The sequence below is a fragment of the Populus alba genome, chromosome 1, assembly GCF_005239225.2.
Source record: "Populus alba chromosome 1, ASM523922v2, whole genome shotgun sequence".
Classification (NCBI taxonomy): Eukaryota; Viridiplantae; Streptophyta; class Magnoliopsida; order Malpighiales; family Salicaceae; genus Populus; species Populus alba.
Window position 1 is genome coordinate 18345308 of NC_133284.1, and position 19925 is coordinate 18365232.

Consider the following 19925-nt stretch of genomic DNA (forward strand, 5'->3'; position numbering starts at 1 on the left):
GCCTAGACCGATGTTGTGGCAGGGTAGGAAGGCGTCGCTCCCCATACACTGCGATGGGGCGGTGATAGGGGCGCCCCCCACTGCCCTTTGCCCTATAAATATTGCTCTCAACACCAGTTACAGGAGAGGAGAACGAACCAAAGAAAGGGAAAAACGAATCGAAAGGGAGAGAACAGAGAGAATAGAAAGAGAGGGATCGAAATATAGTGAGAGGAAGGAAAAGCTTGAAATGGGGGAGGAAATTTAAAAACAAATCGGGAGGTTAAAGCGAAACCACTGAAAAAACAAAAGAAAAGGAAAGGAAACAGAGGAGAAAGGAAGAGCAGTAACCTCTCTCTCTGCTGCTTGAAACAGTAGCACCATTGCTTGGAGTCATCGTCCGTGAGCCACAACACCGCCACCGGCCTCCACCTCAGCACCGCCAGCGAAGCAGTCAGACCAGCCAGGCACCACCCCCTCCACGCTAGGTAACTCTTCTCCCCCCTCACTTTTTTTTTCTTTTGTCAGCTTCTTTTCCTCCTGCATTCAGAACAAATACCGTTTGCATGCAGGAGGATGGGAAGGGGGGAATAATTCCCCCTCGTAGGTTTTGATGCTGGGCTAGGCTGGTTTTGGCCAAGCACCAATGGTTTTTTCCTTCTCTGGGAAAGGTTGGTTCTGGCCCAGCCTTGATGTTTTTTGTAGGCCAGACGGATTCTGGCCCAACCATGATGTCTAGGCCGAGTCTCGCCCAGACTAAAAAGAGAGAATTGTTGGGCCGAGATAGGCCCAATCCCTTTTAGAGCTGAGATCGACCCACCTTTTTGGGGCTGAGTCCGACTAATTAGTACTTAAAAGTGCATATTTATCAAGGTTTTATATCATCATTTTGCACTTAAAGTATCAATAACTCCTTAACTAAAGCATGTTTTATAATAACAAATCTAATACTATAAAATGCCTTAATATATGATAAATGTTTATCTTAAATGCAGGCCTATCACATAAATCAAAGGATTGATTGATGAGTTCAAGTATGGAAATTGAAAGGACAAAGAGAGGGCTAAACTTAGAAAAGAGATGTTGGTGTAGTCCAAACTGGAACACTGTTCGGTAATTGGGTCATATCTCGAGTTCTAGATGTCCAAATGACCTCAAATTTTTACACAGCTTCAGTAAGACATAGGCCTACAACTTTCATGTTTTCAACAAAATCTAAGAAGGCCGTTTTCAAGTCCAAATTATAGCAACAATGGAGAAGTCCGAATCTTTCCTGCAGTCTGAACACTGTTCAGTGTTTCGCCCATATTTGAAGTTCTAGAAGTCCAAATAACCTCAAATGTTTACACAACTTCAGTAAGACATAGGCCTACAACTTTCATGTTTCATCAAGATCTAAAAAGGTCGTTTTCAAGTCCAAATTATAGCAACAATGGAGAAGTCCGAATCTGTCCTACAGCCTGAACACTGTTCAGTGTTTGGCCCATATCTGGAGTTCTAGAAGTCCAAATGACCTTAAATTTTTACACAGATTTGGTAAGACAATTTCCTGCAACTTTCATGTTTTCAAGTGGACCCAGTTCTGATGCTAACATTTTCGTTTTATTCAGACAAGAAGATAAGGATTTTCACAAAGTCAAGAGTTGGTCACCCACTCAACAATTAGTTATCAAATCAATAATTCCGAATTTTGGCCTATAAAAGGAGGAATTTGCCATGTATTTGGGGGCTTGGTTGTTCAGATCAAGTTCATGCTCTTTATTTCTCTTTATATTTTATTTTTTTTGTAATTCTTAAGTTTTGCTTTCATTAATATCTTGTTTATGTTTTTCATTTCCTTTCCTTTCCTTAGTTAACTTGTATCTTATTTATGTTCTTGTTTTGTTTATTTATGTTTCTCTTCTTCATTATGATTAGCTAAGTTTATTATGTCAAGGTGAAAAGGTAACACTAATGGTGTAAGAATAAGTATGGTGTAAACTCAACATGGACCTTAATGTTTAATATTAACATGTCTTATATTTTTATCTTACTAATTCTTAATACCTTGCTTGTTAAATGGTTAATCTAGATTTGTGTTGTATAACACTTGGTACAACAACTGCTTGGCACTCTCATAGCCCAACCATATGGTATTTACCTACACCTAAGCTATGAAAGGAACTTGATTTGTTGTTAATATCAATTTGAATTCCTGACAATATTTAAAAAGTTTGGTGTTATGTAAATAAGATAATTAATATGATCATGTTAATAATTTATAATGAGCTATTAATGAGAAATCATCCGATTGGAACCTCCTTTGTGTGTGGTTTCCAATTGAATAATAAGAGTTTACATGTCTTATTTAATATTACAACCATTCAACCATAAAAACACAATCACATTGGTCTTTAATGTCCATAATCATCCATCATGCATAAAAACATATTAAAATGCATAATATTTTTTTTTTATTCTTCAGTTCTTATGGCTGTGGCAACCACCTTGTGCTTTTTTTCTTTAAATTACGAGAGGAAAATTAGTTTTGGAAAAATTACTTTTTATAAATAAAACTAATTTAAAATTAACACCAATAATAATAAAACATGTAAATAACAAGCCTAATTATTTAACAATGACTTTGCTACCACCATTGGTTCCCAAATATCATACACAACAAAAATAAAAATAAAATAAAATTCATGAGTTCCTAGATCTTGTTAAACAAATATAAAATTGTTTAAGGATATATTACATGAAAATCTGATTTTCTTCTATGATAAATAATTCTTTAAAAGTTAGGTTATTACAAAACATAAATTATTCAATTATCTAGTTTCTAATAATAATAAAAAAACCTATTTTGATTTGATTCAATTTTTATTTTTTATTTATAAAAAATATTAACAAATAATTAAATAAATATAGTGAATAACATGCAGAAAATATTTGCATCTATTGCTTTACATTCTAGTCTAGTGTTTTATTGATTTTTTTTGTAGTTTTCTATGTGTATAATTTTTGATTAATTTTATTGAACATGTTGATAAAGCTTTTTACATGTATTTTATATTTTTATCATTAATTTAATTTTTAACATTATCCATATATTTGTTTTTAATAACTAAATTAATTTTCGATCTTATCTACCATATTATGTATATATTGAAACCTATAAATCAATATCTATAGTAAGGACATGAGTTAGAAGTGATGTTTATTTTTGTAATAGTATCGTGTTTAAAAAAAATAAATTTTTTTACTTTAATTTTTTTTTAATTTTATTGATTTTTTTTGTTTAATGATATAAAACTAAATTTTAAAAATTTATTTTACTATATTTTTAAATAAAAAATATTTTACAAAATAATTAATAATATATTAGAAAAAGAGAGTAGATATATATATAAACATAAACACACGGAACTCGGAATAAACAATAAAAGAAGAAAAAAACCTAACGGTCCCCGCGGTGGACTTCTCTTTAGTTCTTCTCTGTTAATTTAATTATGAGAAATGAAAAATAAAGTTTTTTCTGGATCAAATAACCCATTTTTCACTTTAATTCTCTGCTTCAATTTCTTCTGATCCGATCGATTGCGGAAATGAAAAGGAGAAATGTTTAGATTGGTGGAGATTCGGATTTGAATTTCAGATTTTAGTGCATTATTTTCTTGTTGGTGAATGCGAAAATGAACACGCAAAGGCAGGTGATCGTACGTGACTTAATGGATGAAGGCAAGAAGAGGATTGTTGTTTTGGTTATTTGTGTTGTTGGATTATCTTATCTCATGTCTTGTAAGTTTTCCTCTCTCTCGCCGTGTGTGTATTTTGAGTTTGTGATTGTATGAATTAATTAATTAAATTAGGTAAAAATGTATCTGATAATCATTTTTATCTTTTAATCAGATTTTTCATTTGCGTTCCTGTTAATTATAAGAAGAAGTTCTTGATTTTTGCCCTTTCTACATATGGGTATTACTTTGGCATATGGGTATTACTTTGGCATTTTTTCAAGGTGTAATAGATGAGCAAAAAGTTAATGATATAGACAAGTTAACATTGGGAAATTGAATGAATGCTGGCCACTAGCATTGCCGGTTCCCTTGGGATTAAGGTGTGCTTGAGATGGCACCTTTACCCTTTTCTGGCATTATTTCTGGACGTAGTGATTGTACAAGTAATGGGGTCAGTGAAGGGAGGAACATAATCAGTGAGGAAAGGCTGTGAGTCAGGAAAGAATTTTACACGCCCAAAAAATAATACGAGGTATTTGAAATATTTTAGAAAGAAAAGACAGGCCATAATATTGATACCTTTAGTTTTAAATGACACATCCACATAATAACATGGAAATGTATGTATGTATGTGTTTTAATTTGCTATGTTCTCAATGTTTTAAAGAAGAACAATGCTCTAATTCGAGTCATGTCTCTATGTTGTTGTTTCACGTGATTATTTCTTTCTGAAATGCTTCAACATAAATGATGTGGTAGAGTGCCCTTTTGTTTTAATATATTAAGGAAATTGCTTTTCTTTTCTTTCCTTATGTCTCAAGGGAATTATGTCAAAAGAAGAAGATAATCTGATAAAAATGTGTTCTGATCATATTAACAAAATCATTGTAACTGACTGCTAATAAACCTGCTGCAAATTCTAAATTCATGAACATGAGTGATCGTTAATGGACATACCAATATTATCCATAAAACAAGGTTCCAAAATGGAGTAGGTCAAAAAAACATGTGCATATTTAATTATTTAACAGCATGAACAGAGCAAAAATGTAGACGCCACAGTGAGACTTTGTTTCAGTGTGAAAGAAAAGATGGCCAATGAGCTCTAGCTCAATTGACATCTTGTACTTCCCCCCTCCTTGTTCCTTACAACTTGAGTTTGAACCTTCATATGGACCCAAAAAACATGAAACTGTAAACCTACTGGATGAAGAGATGCCCAAGGTGAATTATTCATACACACTGGAGGAAGTAGCATGACCAGACCAATTATGGTCTGTAAATTCTGTTATACTTTGGGTGTATACAGTTAATTTCCTACAAACAGGGAGGCTTAGGAAAAGAATTTCTTTATTTTCTTCCACACAGAGAACATTTGCAGTACATGAATGGTTGCTGCTTTTAGGAGTTCAACTAAAATATTTAATTTGTATAGGTTGAGTACATGAAATTCTGGCTAGTTATTCAGCCTGTTGTTTTTTAAGTTGTACATAAATGTACTCTCATTTTTTTATATATATATGCAATGCCTTCTTTTTTGCTTGTCTTTAATTGGAACTTACTCTCAGTTACCTTTTTCAGTAACAAGCTCCTCAGTTTGGGTCAACTTGCCTGCTGCTGCTTCATTGATCATTCTCCTTCGCTACTTCACCATGGATTATGAAATGCGTAAGAAAGCTGCTGCATATAACAACAAACCTGCCTCTGCAAAATCAAGTGCACTGCCACAAAACAAATCTCTTGAACTTACCAGGGTAGTTGAAAAGTCTGACTGGAGAAGGAAAGTGAATTCTCCTGTTGTTGAGGATGCAATAGATCACTTAACAAGACATCTAGTCTCTGAGTGGGTGGCAGATCTATGGTACTCTCGCCTGACCCCTGATAAGGAAGGTCCAGAGGAACTGGTGCAGCTAATGAATGGTGTTCTTGGGGAATTTTCAAGTCGCATGAGAAATGTCAATCTTATTGATCTACTGACAAGGTTTTAGTTCTTTTCCTCCTGACTTTTCTCTTAGTTTACTTTGTCTCCAATGTTATTTGCTTTGTCACTAATCATCCAGGGTGACACAGGGATCTTATTAATCTCATCTGCACCCATTTGGAGCTTTTTCGTGCAAGTCAAGCAAAGATTGACAACCAACAGTCTGGTTTGCTTACCATTGATGAGCGAGACAAGGAACTAAGACTTGTTCTGGCTGCTGAGAACAAATTGCACCCTGCTTTATTTTCTGCCGAGGCTGAGCACAAGGTTGATTTGTTCATTTTTTGTTTGTTAAATTTGCGAAGTCATAGAATCTACACATGCTGCCTCTGAATGTGAAGGATTGAAAGTTTAGTGACGATCTGGACCGCTTATTCTAGGTTTTGCAGCATCTGATGGATGGCCTCATTTCTTTCACTTTCAAGTCAGCAGATCTGCAGTGTTCTTTCTTCCGTTATGTTGTCAGGGAACTTCTCGCTTGTGCGGTGATGCGACCAGTGTTAAACTTGGCTAGCCCAAGGTAGTCTTTCTTTCTGTTTTGCTTTATAGTTTTGTGTTGTCATTTTTCCTTTCTTTCATTCTTTTTTTTTTTTTTTCTTGTTTCCTACTTTTGTTTTTCAGGTTCATAAACGAAAGGATTGAAAATTTTATCATTTCTAAGGCTAATCAAAGAGTTGCTGCAGCTCAAGAAGCATCTCATTCCAAACCAAATGGGTCTTCAAGGATCTCATCCGATCATTTTTCTAGGTTTTTAGACCCTACTGGAACTGGGGTTGAACTTACGCAGTTAAAAACCAATCAATCCAGAAGTGGGCCAGAGGCACCTGAAAAAGATAAGGTGAATGGAAGCCATATCTCAAAAGATCCATTGCTTTCCATTGATACCCCATCTTCCCGCACATGGAGCTCACTGTCCAAAAACTCCCAGATTAATAATGAAGGAGAAATTGAACGACATCTTTCAGGACGTGAATGGGGTGAGATGTTTGATATGATGTCTCGCAGAAAGACTGCTGCCCTTGCTCCAGAAAATTTTGAAAACATGTGGACAAAAGGGAGAAACTATAGAAAGAAAGAAGGTGAAAATCAGGCAATCAAGCACGCCCCACAGAATTCTTCAGCAAGTAAGTCCATTACATCAGATTATTCAAAGAGTAAGTCTAATTCCAAGAAGGATGATGTAACCAAACTCGATGCTTCGCTGGCCCACAATGATCAGTCTGTGGGTACTGAGCAGTCCACTGTAGAAAACCCTCAGCATCATGTCAATCAGAACATGTCAAATCACTCACTATTTAGTTCACTCCGAGATGGCATACAGAGCCTCATGCATGTGGATGGGACTGAATCAGGCAGCACTAGCTCTTATACTTCTGAAGAGGAAGATGTGAACTTTGTAACTGGTCTTGATTCTCCAGGAACTAAAGTCTGGGATGGTAAAACTAACAGAAACCTGGCTGTTTCCCACATTCATCATCCTCTTGAAAATCCTGATGGCCACAGGGCAAAGAAGAGTGGTAGAGGGCATGCTCACTATCAAAGATTATCTAGACCCCAATCTGGCAGGAAAAGGTCGAGGCCAAGCACTCAGAAGGTACCTGTTTGGCAAGAGATTGAGAGAACAAGCTTCTTGTCTGGGGACGGGCAGGACATACTTAGTTTAAAAGGACATGCTAAAGCTGATGATTTCTCTGATGATTCCGAGGTTGAAAATCTGGATAGAGTTTACAGTGGATCAACTGCTTGTTCATCTGCAACATCTGTTTTTATTCCTGAAAGCCATACTTTAAATGATAATTCCTTGAAACATTCATTAATGGTGGACGCATTTTATAAGTTGAGATGTGAGGTACTCCACTTAAAAGCTTACTTTTCTCTCCTCAATTGCTTGACCTTTCATCTTCTGATTTATTGATAAAGGATGCAAACCCTATTGCTGTTGCAGGTATTGGGTGCAAATATTGTTAAGAGTGACTCTAAAACATTTGCTGTTTATTCCTTATCTGTTACGGATGTAAATAACAATAGTTGGTCAATCAAACGAAGGTGCTATGGATTTCTGTCTCAAATTTCTTGTTTCATCTCTTGTTGATGTCTTCTGTAATAAGCTTTTTCCATGAATAGATGTTGTCTTTTTATTGTGCTCTAACCTGGTGAACACATGATCTTTATAATATTTTCTCCCATAAAGTTATACAGCTCATGTAACTGAACTCTACTGTCAACAGGTTTCGACATTTTGAGGAGTTACATAGACGGCTCAAAGAATATCCGGAATATAGTCTTCATTTGCCGCCAAAGCATTTTCTCTCTACAGGTTTAGATATGCCTGTCATAAAAGAGCGGTGTAAATTGCTTGACAGATATCTGAAGGTCAAACATCTAATCTCACTTTTTTTGTCTGAGTGAATTTGATATCAGCTTTAGCTCTTTGATAAGCTGGAATTGTGGCCTTCAATGGATTTTCAACCTGATTTCCTATTTAGATATTTATCCAGGTTTAATTTGCTGCCACTATTCCAGCACTTAACATATTTGCACTGGTGCTTGGCTGTTAACTCAAGTACCTATGGACTCTTCAGTATTATGTTGTAAAGTAACACATAATATCTCAAAAAGTTCTATGATTGGGAACTTCAATGGTGCTGGTACTAGATTAGCCATGTAAAAGCATTCTTGTGGTAGGCAAACTCATATTTAATTTTTGTAAAATAAGAAATGCTACATTTACATGGCTAATCTAGCTCCACACCACTAAATCAAAGCATAATATTTAAAAGTTTTTCATTAGATATGAGTGTGCCAACTGCGATAAACAACTGAATTGTTGCTTTATTTAGAACATACATTTTTCTGAGCTAGTTTGCTACTTCTTTGGTGCCATGCTTCAACTCTTTAACTAACTATAACCTGTTGCTGTTTTCCAGAGGCTCTTGCAACTTCCAACAATTTCAGGATCTATTGAAGTCTGGGACTTTCTTAGCGTTGATTCTCAGGTTTCCATATTTTCTGCTGTTATTAATGGAGAATCCCCTCCCTGCCCTTCTTTTTTTTGGAAGGGAAAGGTGTTCTTTCTGATATTTCACCAATACTATTCATTTGCTATTGTATGGTGTCATGCAGACGTATGCGTTCTCAAATTCATTTTCTATCATTGAAACATTATCAGGTGAAGCTTGTTCAATTTAGGATGTTATCTTTTATTTTGATTTTCATTTCTTTATTTTGATCTTTCCTCTCTTTTCATATTTCTTGGAATTTTCTAGTTGACCTGGATGATAAGCCCTCTGAAAAGAGTAAAAGGGTTTCAAATTTTATCGGGCCCACAACCGATTCCTTATCCACTAGGAAGGAACAATTGAGTGCAGAGTGCAAGGAATCTATATTGCAGACAAAGCATGCTCTTGGGGTAGATGGAGCACAAATGATTTCAAAAGACACGCCTCAATCTCCAGTGAGAAAGTCTGACAAAGAATTTGGAAAATCATTCAAGGATCCAGGCTGTGATTCAGATACGCAAAAGAAAGCATCATCTGCCAGAAATTTAGAGAAGAATATAAAAGGAAGAGAGGGCGATAGTTTAGAAGAGATGTCCGCATCCCTTAATGATTCTGCTAATGACCCCATGCTCCCTACAGAGGTAATTAAAGTGGGTTAAGGATTGGGCTGGATTGCAGGTTTACCTTAATAATAAAAGGTTGTCTTATAAAATTTCATTGCTTCATTGCAGTGGGCACCACCAAATTTGACTGTTCCTATACTTGATTTGATAGATGTCATTTTCCAGCTACAAGATGGTGGATGGATCAGGTACTCAATATACAGCAATGTAGAAATATGGTGGATGTCTTGTCTCTTTATAGAAACTATTTTTCATCATCATATTGACATCCCACTGTGACTGCTGAGGATATGCTGCTGACACAAATGATTTGTGCATTGCAGGAGGCAGGCTTTTTGGGTGGCCAAACAGATACTACAACTAGGAATGGGTGATGCTTTAGATGATTGGTTGATAGAGAAAATCCAGCTTCTGCGTAGGGGTTCAGTTGTTGCATCAGGGATCAAGCGGGTTGAGCAGGTAATCTTTGAAGTTCTGCAGTTTCTTCTGCTAAATCTTCAACAATACTTGGCAGTCTAGAGCAGTACTGAAATGCTGGACTATTTTTTCGCTGAAGTGGTAAATAACAGAGCTGATAGATGAAATGATAAATAACAGAGCCGATAGATTGGATCATTGGATGAATTGTCTGGGTGGTTTGAGTTCATGTCCTCTTATCATTTCTACCCAGCACCATTGAACTTCATCTTTGGGCATAAAAAAGAGGGTGAGATAGTGTGGCAAGATGGTCCATCTGAAGTGCTTTTCAGTAATGCTGATTGAGGGAAGGAGGGGGTCCTGTCTTCATTTTTTGTTTCACATTATTAGTCGGAAGTGAGGGAAAAACTTTTGGAGTTCCACTAGTGCCCTTTTAATAATTGAAGATCTCCTGTTTTCACTTGACATGTTCTGGTCTTTACCCCTGAGGTAGTAATGAAACCTAAAGACTATCCTTGTAAAGCAGACTGAATTGAAAGAATGGATTACCCATGGATACATGCTATGGCTTTTTTTTTTTCCCTTTCCTTTTCTTTTTCTGCCTTCTCCCAGTTTTCCAGCAGCTGGAATGGGCTACTCTGATACGAGAATATGCTGGAGTGGATTGACTTGTTCTTTAGATTTGTACTTGATTGTGTAAGAGGCTTTAGAAAGAAAATTGAGATGCTTGTGTTTTATCCTGATATTAGCTGTGTTGTTATTAAACAGATACTTTGGCCTGATGGAATATTCATAACCAAACATCCAAAGAGACGACCACCACCCCATCAACCCTCAGAAGTGTCTTCTCCTAAATTGATTTACCCTCATGGCCAGCAACCCATGGAAGTATCTTCACCTAAATTTAGTAATGAGCAGCAACAACAGGATGCAGCTCGACGTGCTAAACTTGTATATGAGCTGATGATTGGTAATATCATTTTTCTTATTTGTTCTTTCTGTATTTTCTGCATCACATATATTAATTTAAAATATCAGTAAATGCCTCAACCAACCCTGTTTTTGAAATGCAGACAATGCACCAGCTGCCATTGTAAGTCTTGTTGGTCGAAAGGAGTATGAACAATGTGCAAAAGATCTCTATTTCTTTCTTCAGGTATTTTTTTCTTTGGTGGGATTTAAATCCAAATCTTCTTATGTAGAGGCATAAAAGTAGCACTGATTATAGATGGTTTTGTGTGACATGTATTTAACCTTCTCAAATGGAAAATATATTGAGAGGGGGGGGGCATCTTTCTATGTTGCTTGATATTGTCAGCATCCATTTTGTATTTCTCCCATGGTTTGGGGTGCCTCATTCAGAAGAGACAACAAGCCAAATAAATGATGGTTAGTGAGGAAGGCAAGGCATTAAGACAACTAGTTTATCGAAGGGTGAAAGCTTTTAGTGAATTAATGATCTGGGTTTTGTTGTTTGATGTTGTTTTGTCAACATCTGTTTTGTATGTCTCCCATGGATTGACATGCCTCATTCAGAACACGTAAAAAGCAGCCTTGCTCAATAAATGGTGGTTAATGAGGGAGACAAGGCAGTGAGACAACTTGGTTTAGTGAAGCTAAGAATGAAAGCTTTTAGTGCTTTAATGATCTGTGTGAGTGGTAGCACCAGTGACTAGATCAGTACAAGCCAATCATTCCAGGTGTTAATTTGTGACCCTGAAAGAAGATAGCAGTTCTAGTGCATGCCTTGCCCATATTTAGAACTCCATATCTTGTTGAATATTTCCCGGCTCACCTATCATTTTTATACAAATGATGTTACTGAGCTTCGGTGGGTTTTTCCCCCCCTTTGCAGTCATCTGTTTGCATGAAACAACTGGCGTTTGACCTCCTTGAGCTGCTGCTTTTGACTGCATTTCCAGAACTGGATTATGTTTTCAGGCAGCTGCATGAAGAAAAGCATAAATTTGGTGAATTTAAACCCAATTAATCAAGCATTGCGAGTCGATCTTTGCCTGATTTTTTCCCCTTCAGGTATGTTATTTTCAATTTTTTGCAACTGAAACATGTCCCACATTGTGATTGATGGTATCAAAAGATGGTCAAATTGATACATAGGTCTGATGTTTAGTTAGATTCTTGTTTTGGCAATTTTGAGGATATTGTACCTAATTCATGAAATTAGTGAAAAAAATATATATAATGATTTTTTCATGTCTTCTCTCAATCTTGTTCCTCTTTTTATATAAATCCTCTATTTTTGCTTGCTTTTGATCCAATGAGTGCCGCCTCTACAATGACAGATTGTAATTCTGTTGAGGTGTTTGTGACTTTACAATGTTGAATTGGTCAGAAAGCCCTAGTTAGACTTCAACATTGAAGTATCATGGATAAGGTGAGAGATTGTTGTAGGATTTTTTCAATGGAGCGATTGAAGAAGAGTAGGACAGGAGTTATTTGAATAAATGACCATTAGGGTACTATTCTGCAATCCTAAACGAAGAGCTTAAAGTTATTATGTTGTGCTGCTGAACTAAACACAGCGTTTGAGTTATAATGTTAGTAGTATAGGAGACATGTCCACTAGTGGAGGTAACACTTGCTGGAATCTTGGAATTGTTTTGGTTAATAGGTAACAAACTTGCAGAGAATGAATCCAAGAAATGAATAATGAAGTATGAGCATCTCTCTCTCTCTCCACTACTCTTGCCGAGTTAATTGCGATCTGCCATTGTTGGCACTGTTAGCAAGTAGTGCGCTTCCCCTACAATACTTGGACGAAATCCAAGTAGGGACTATTCCCATCAAGCTTGTTCCAAGTGGTATCAGAGCATCATCTCTTTGGACTCAAGCAATGGCACCTGACACTTGATCCCAATAGATTAAAAGGCTTGAAGATTCCCTTGAATCTGTGAACAAGGAGCAAGCATAAAAATATGAGCAAGTGATGAAACTACTAGACTCATATAAGCAGAACTATAAGCGAGTGATGAAAGTACAAGGTCCAATCATGAAACCAAGCTTGAAGAACTAAAAGATCTTATCAGTGGCCTGTTTTGCGCAAACTTTCATTTTGCAGACTCTGCAGCAAACAGCAGGTGATCCCGGTGTCACCAGGGATAAACCAGCTCATTAGGGACAAGATGCTGCCTTCAAGACTTGTCTAAACTGTGAAGGTGGTCACCACTACTATAAGGTACACAAACCCAAATGTTATTTTTCTAATTTTGATGATGAAGATGTGTATAAATAGCTTTATAAACACAATCAATATTTTGAAGTAGAGGAAGTTTAGAACTCTAAGAAACTTAGATTGGCTTCTTACCATCTTGATGGTATAGCCCTTTATTGGCACCAAAATTTCATGAGGAGGTATCTTGGGAAGAATATGTTGAAGCTTTATGTGCAAGATTTGATGGGCAAAAAGATTCATTAGAGGAACTTATGGATCTTAGGCAAGTTAAAAGTCTGGAGGCATATATACATGATTTTGACATACTATAGAAAAAGGTTGATATTTCTGAAAAACAGGCTTTTATGTTCTTTATTGGGGGGTTGGAGATTGAAATTAAGAATCTAGTTAAGATGTTAGAACCGAAAGCCTTGAAACAAGCTTACAACCTAGCTCGATTATAAGAAAGCACTATCTTACAAACATAACCATCATAACTTTCCTAAATATCCCTCCCAAGGCATAACCTAAACCAAACTTAGTCACCAACAAACTCACCATAGAAACTCACCTCCAGTAAATACCAGCAACCTAAAACTACCTTAAAGTAGCTTCCTACCCACTCTAACCCAAAACTATAATCGCAGAGTTCCTTTTGAACCTACTAGACCTTTGAAGAATGGGGTAATAGAGGAAAGAATAACAAAGGGTTTGTGTTTTTTGGTGTGATGAGAAGTTTGTTTCTGGACATAGGTTTAAAAATAAAAGGCATAATTCTCTTTGCATTATAAGTGATGAAGAGGAAGTAGTAGAAGGGGAGATTGAAGACAATTTTGAACCTGAAGAGGTTACTCAATTCCTATCAATGCTTTAGAGGCTACTGTGAGTTTTCATACCCAGTAACTAGCAAGGTTGAGAAATAATCAATTGTTATCATGGTTGACTTTGGAAGAACACAACTTTCTCATTTTTGAAGCTGCCAGTAGATTACAATATAACCTTACTACCATAAAACCCTTGACAGTGGAAGTAAATTGAGGAACAATGTGTTGCACAGCTCTGTAAGAATTTTGAAGCTAATGTGTTCATTGCGGACCTAAATAACTGTGACATGATGTTGGGAATTCAATGGCTGGTCATGCTAGGTGACATTGTGTCAAACTATAAAGAATTGTGGATGTCATTCAATTGGCTAGGAAAAAAGATGTTGCTCAAGGGCAACGATCCGGCTCGCTTACAATCTATTAGATTTGAGCAACTCAACAGTCTGCTAGGGTGTCCTTCACAGTGGGCAGAAGTTAGCTTATACAGTTTGAGAATCATTAAAAGGGTTGGTATCACAGTTTGTTCTATGTCTACCACTTTAAATCCTGTTGTGGAAGGAAACACTGCTTCGGAACATTTTTTAGGGTACAACTAAGAGGTGTTTAATGAATCAAAGGGGTTACCGCCCTCGGATCTCATGATCATGCTATACTTCTCGAGGATGGAGCCCAACCTATCACTTAAGGCTTTACAGGTATTCTGGCTTATAGGAGGATGTTGTAGAACGAATGGTCACTGAAATGGAGTCAGGGGTAGTTCAACCTAATAATAACCCTTTTGCTTCCCATGTGGTTTTGGTCAAGAAGAAGGATGGGTCATGAAGATTGTGTTGAATATAGGACTCATAATATACTCATTATCAAAGACAAATTCCCCATACCCCTAGTGGACGAGTTATTGGAGTAGTTAGTGAGGGAAACTATATTTTCAAAGATAGATTTAAGATCTGGGTATCACCAGATCAGAATGACTTCATAAGATGTATTTAAGAATGCTTTTAGGACTCACAATGACCTTTATGAGTTCTTAGTTATGCCTTTTAGGCTCACCAATGCTCCTGCCACATTTCAGAGCTTGGTGAACGAAAGCATCTTAGAAAGTTGATGTTGGTGTTTTTTCTTATGATAATCCAATACACATCAATTTTATGTCAGACCACCTAAAGCATTTGAAGATAGTGTTTGAATTGTTAAGTGTCCATAAGCCGGTAGCCAAGAGAAGTGTGTTTTTGGTAGTACTCAAGTGGAGTATTTGGGCCATATCATTTCCAAGGAAGGAGTATCCACTAATCCACAAAAGATCAGGGCTGTAGTGGATTGGCCTCTTCCTAGGACTGCTAAATAGTTGAGAGGATTCTTAGGCCTCACTAGGTACTACATGAGATTTGTTAAAGACTATGGAACCATCAGTAAACCTTTGACTCAATTGTTGAAGAAGGATGTATTCGGATGGAATGATAAAGCTGCAAAAAACTCAAACTTTTAAAGGAAGTTATGACACAACCTCCTGTTTTGGCACTACCAGACCCAAACAAACAATTTGCATGAGGACATGGCATAAAAGCAATGTTAATGCAAGATGGTCATCCTGTAACTTATATCAGCAAGTCTTTAGGCCTTGGAAAACAAGCTCTATCAATCTATAAAAAGGAAAATGTTAGCTATACTTCATGTAGTAGCTAAATAGAGGCGTTATCTATGGAGCAAACATTTCAAAATCCACACTGATCATTCTTAAGTATCTTCTAGAACAAAAGGTATCTTACCCTTCTTAGCATCAATAGCCAAATTACTAGGTTTTGATGATGAAATTGAGTACAAGGAGGGAATGGTGAATGTAGCAGTTGATGCCCTATCAAGGATTTCTAATGGTGAATTGTTCACTATGTTGGTGTCTACTGTTTCCACCAACATTATGGAAGAAATTAAGAGATCTTGGGAGCAAGACAAGGCTATACAGGGTATCATAGTAGACCTACAGCAGGATCTTGGATCTCACCCTCATTATAAGTGGGCGAACAATCTTCTGAATAGGAAGGGAAAGATTGTGGTTGACAATGACCCTATACTTCAACATAAATTAATCTTCTTATATCATGATACAACTAAGGTGGACATTTTAGAGCTACAGAGACTACTAATAGGGTAGGAAGTCTTTTATTGGAGGAAATTACAGAAACAGGTGAGGCTATATGAGAGATAATGTACTCCTTCCAGGGTTGATACAAACCATTGCCCATTCTTCAGGCACCATTTACAGACATCAGCATGGACTTTGTAGAGGGACTACCTAGATCTAATGGCAAGAAGTTATTTTTGTGGTGGTGGATCAATTTAGTAAGAGTATGCATATTTTATGGCTCTAACTTATCCATATTCTACAACTACAGTGGGTACTCCTTTCATGGATCACGTTTACAAATTACATGGTTTACTCACAACGTATAGTCAACGATAGAGATTATTTTTTCAAGTCAGTTTTGGAGAAGCCCTTTTGCCTATCAAGGAGTAGAGTTGCACTATTCTACTGCCTGTCACCCACGAATGGATGGACAAATGGAAGCAGTTAACACATGCCTAGAGAACTACTTGAGATGCATGACCGGTAACACTCCCATCAATGGTTAAGGTGGCTTTCATTAGCAAAATGATGGTACAACACCAATTATCATTCTTTCATATGGTCAAGCACCACCACTTCATATTTCTTACTGTCCTCGAGACTCCAACATTTGGATGAACTGTTAACAAAAAGGGAGAATATGCTACAATTACTCTAGAAAAACCTCAGATCAGCGCAAAACAGAATAACACAGGTGGCTAACAAGAAGAGAAGTGAAAGGTCATTTAATATGGGTGACTGGGTGTACCTAAAGTTGCAACTACACTGACAGAAGTCCATGCCACAGATGATTTCACACAAGTTATCAGCTAAATACTATGGTCCGTACAAGACCATAGAACGAATTAGAGCAGTGGATTATACATTACGATTGCCTTCCACTGCTCAATCCACCCAGTTTTTCATGTTTCATAGTTGAAGAAATATACAGGAAACAATAAAGTGTTTGATAAGTTGCCTGTCATGAATGGTAAGGACTCCCCTCAACCATTAACAGTGGTGGACAAGAGGATGGTGAAACATCACAACTAAGTTGCCACCCAGATCCTGGTTCTTTGAAAAGGATTATCACCATCAAATGCAACCTAGGAGTTTGTGGAGGATTTCTTAGTAAGGTTTCTAGAGTTCTCCCTTGGAGGACAAAATAGTCGTGGGAGGGGAATTGTTGTTGGATTCTTCCAATAGAATGATTGAAGATAAGTACAGCAAGAGTTATTTGAATAAATGATGTTGGGTTACCATGCTGCAATCCTAAACGCAACAATTAAAGACAACGTTTGAGTTATCATGTTATTAGTATAGGTGACCTGTTCATCGTTATCCACAAGTAGAGTCTGTATCGTTAATTTTCAAAGATTAAATTTAATTAGAACTAAAATTTGAACTCATAAACTGTATAAATCCCCTGCCACTGATTCTCCCCGTCGGTACATCTATTCGAGAAAAAAGTGCCATCCAATCTTGTACTAGAGAGTCGGTGTCCCACATTTGAAGCCATGTCAAATGTAATATGGCAGAGTACACAATAGCATTGGCATTTACCAGCAGGCCTGCTTGGAACAACTGCAGTGCACGTTTATATTAAGACGGTTTTACTGCTACGGGTGTCCTCAGAATCTGCCTAGTATAAACTGGCAACCCACCCTAATTTTAGTAATATAACCTGTGCTGGCCTTGACGGGGAGTATCACTTCTTCTTGAGATCACCATCCACACATTGATTTATGTTTTAAACTTTAGTCAAAAACTCGAAGAAAATTGAATTATAGTCCCAGCATCCTCATTCAAAATCAAACCAACTACATAATTAGGAAATGTAAATTTAACTAAATAGCATCAAAAAGGTGAATCGTACCCATTAAACAATGTTCTCACAAAACTCCCCACTACATAATTTGAATGTAAATCTATAACTGGGTGCCCAGATGACACCCACAAAGACTCACAGCTTAAGCAGATGCTGCTGCACCCTTCTTCCTTGGCTCTGCTTGAGTGCCTGATCAAGAGCCAGTCAACAACTTCAAGATAACATAACGGATGTAGTATTTGTTGAACTAAAAAAGAAAAACAGCCCTCAAAATTAGAAGATAAAGCTATTTACCTTCTCTGAAACCACTCTTGAACCTGCGAGGGACATTGCGGAGATACCTCATCCTTCCCGTTCCAGTTGTCTTTCTCCGGATTGCCTTCTCACTCCAGTTGTCTGAAACCACAATCAAAGAACACAAAGTCCACCAACTTGTTCACAAACCAAACTACACAGGTTCAAGCACAAGTCACATATTTAAAAGCTAAACGAAAATTACAGCCATCACAATTATCTTCATAAACTGGTAATCAATGCAAATAAATTTATACACAGGAAGCTGCCACAGATCAAAAGGCAGGTCAGGGGGCTTGAATCCTTGAAAATTGGGAAGAAAGGGGCTCTGGGTTGAACATCATACAACATCATGGTTTCCCCCATATAAACAAGCTATACACAGCACTACTATTTACAGATAATGGAGTAGCACAGCCATGCCACAATAAATATACATGTTCTTTTCACAAACACAAGACTTGCTTATTGGCTATAAAGAATAGTGGTTCGAGATAAACAGCTAAGCACTTAAGGCTAGATACATACAGAAGTCTAACACACATACAAAGATGAACAATAAGATATCACATCAAAATGAAAAGAGAGCATTGACTTGAAAGAAAAAGAAAAACTACTTCCAGATAAATACCCGGATTGATTCAGAGTTCAACACGCAGAAAATGAAAAAAAAAAAACATACATTTCCTCTTGCGTGCAGCAGGGAAAGCACAGGCAGAGCAACGGCTCTTCTGGAGGTGGAAGCTACGTCGGCCACACCTAACACAGAGGGTGTGGGTCTTGTTCCTCCTCTTACCAAAACTCCCTGTTCCCTTCCCCTGCCATTGTTACAAACACACACCCATACAATCAAATACCAAATGCAGTTCGTAGATCAAAACAGAGACACTATTTTTACAGAAAGAGAGAAGAAAAGGATTGAGTTTGTTAGCGATACTTTACCATTGCAGCAACAGATGCAGAGTAACCCTAGAAGAGCTCCCTTTTTTTATTTTTATTTTTTTTTGGGTATTAAAGAGAGGATGCAGCGGCGTTTGAGAGTCATATATACCATGCGCTAGGGTTTTAATAAGATCGGGCTGGGCTTAATTCTTTTAAAAGAACCTGACTTGGAAATAAATTATAATAATTATGTAATAGTCTAGGCCCAGCTTGGCATCTCTCTCTATGTTTTTTTTTTTTTAAAAAAAAAAAAAAAAAAAAACTTCACAAATATGGGTATCATTAAGTAAGATGATATGATCACTTCGCATCTTATTTAAATAAAATATTTGTAGCATCTTATATTTATTAAATCTGTTTTTTTTTTTTTAAATGAGAAATTTAAGTGTTATGTTATTGTGCATTCTATGTGCATGTTTAGAATTGTGGTAATGATTATGATTTAAAATATTTTTTGTTTAAAAATAAATTAAAATAATATGTATTTTTATTTTTTAAAAATTATTTTTGATATTAACATATAGAAAACAATGTTAAAATATATAAAAATTTATTTTTAGTAAAATAATAAAATAAAAATTTCAAATTTTTTTAGAAAGCCCAAACTAGCATGTAGACTATTACTGGTCCATGGTCCATGGCGTATTTAAGTTGAGTTAGAATTATTAAAAAGTAGATGCAAATTTGTAGGTCGACGTTAAAAATAATTATATCAAAAGTTTATTTAATTACAAAGTAGAAATGGGGAAACTCACCTTCCATTTCCTAGACCTGCCTAAAAGTGGCCCTGGACATTTAAAAGCCAGTTCTTCCTCTCGTTTTGGCACTTAGATAACTGTAAAAATGTAAATAAAATTACTATTATCTCCATAATTATTCTTTAATGAACCTTTTCCCATAAGATCACCTCATTATTGTTATCTATGAAAACATCTCGACACCTCCAAAAATCTTCATGTTTCTATAAATATTCTCTACATCACCCAGGAAAATCTTTATATCTTCAAAAACTCGTCAGCCTATCATTCCTTTTATTGCTCATATTA

The 19925-nt window shown here is 36.5% G+C and overlaps 2 protein-coding genes across 3 annotated transcripts; one reads left to right on the plus strand and one right to left on the minus strand.

Annotated features, from left to right (window-relative positions):
- The first annotated feature begins 3379 nt into the window (after positions 1-3379).
- On the plus strand, positions 3380-11937 carry LOC118046218 (uncharacterized). 2 transcript variants are annotated; one of them, XM_035055028.2, is made up of 15 exons: positions 3380-3759; positions 5280-5679; positions 5769-5946; positions 6060-6199; positions 6301-7528; positions 7625-7725; positions 7908-8052; positions 8607-8675; positions 8803-8848; positions 8946-9319; positions 9410-9489; positions 9625-9760; positions 10487-10688; positions 10792-10874; positions 11574-11937. In XM_035055028.2, the coding sequence occupies exons 1-15, from the start codon at positions 3654-3656 to the stop codon at positions 11706-11708; spliced, it is 3423 nt and encodes a 1140-aa protein (XP_034910919.1). In that variant the 5' UTR covers positions 3380-3653; the 3' UTR covers positions 11709-11937. The 2 variants fall into 2 exon arrangements, 1 of the variants encoding a protein (XP_034910919.1); XR_012170087.1 differs by lacking the exons at positions 10792-10874; positions 11574-11937 and having other exon boundaries at positions 9453-9489; positions 10487-10624.
- A 5657-nt stretch (positions 11938-17594) lies between these two features.
- On the minus strand, positions 17595-19023 carry LOC118046219 (large ribosomal subunit protein eL37x). Its single transcript, XM_035055029.2, has 4 exons — positions 18880-19023; positions 18620-18755; positions 17938-18039; positions 17595-17832 (listed from the first exon to the last, which is right to left on the minus strand). Exons 1-4 carry the CDS (start codon positions 18880-18882, stop codon positions 17786-17788), a joined length of 288 nt encoding a protein of 95 aa, XP_034910920.1. The 5' UTR covers positions 18883-19023; the 3' UTR covers positions 17595-17785.
- Between the last annotated feature and the right edge of the window lie 902 nt (positions 19024-19925).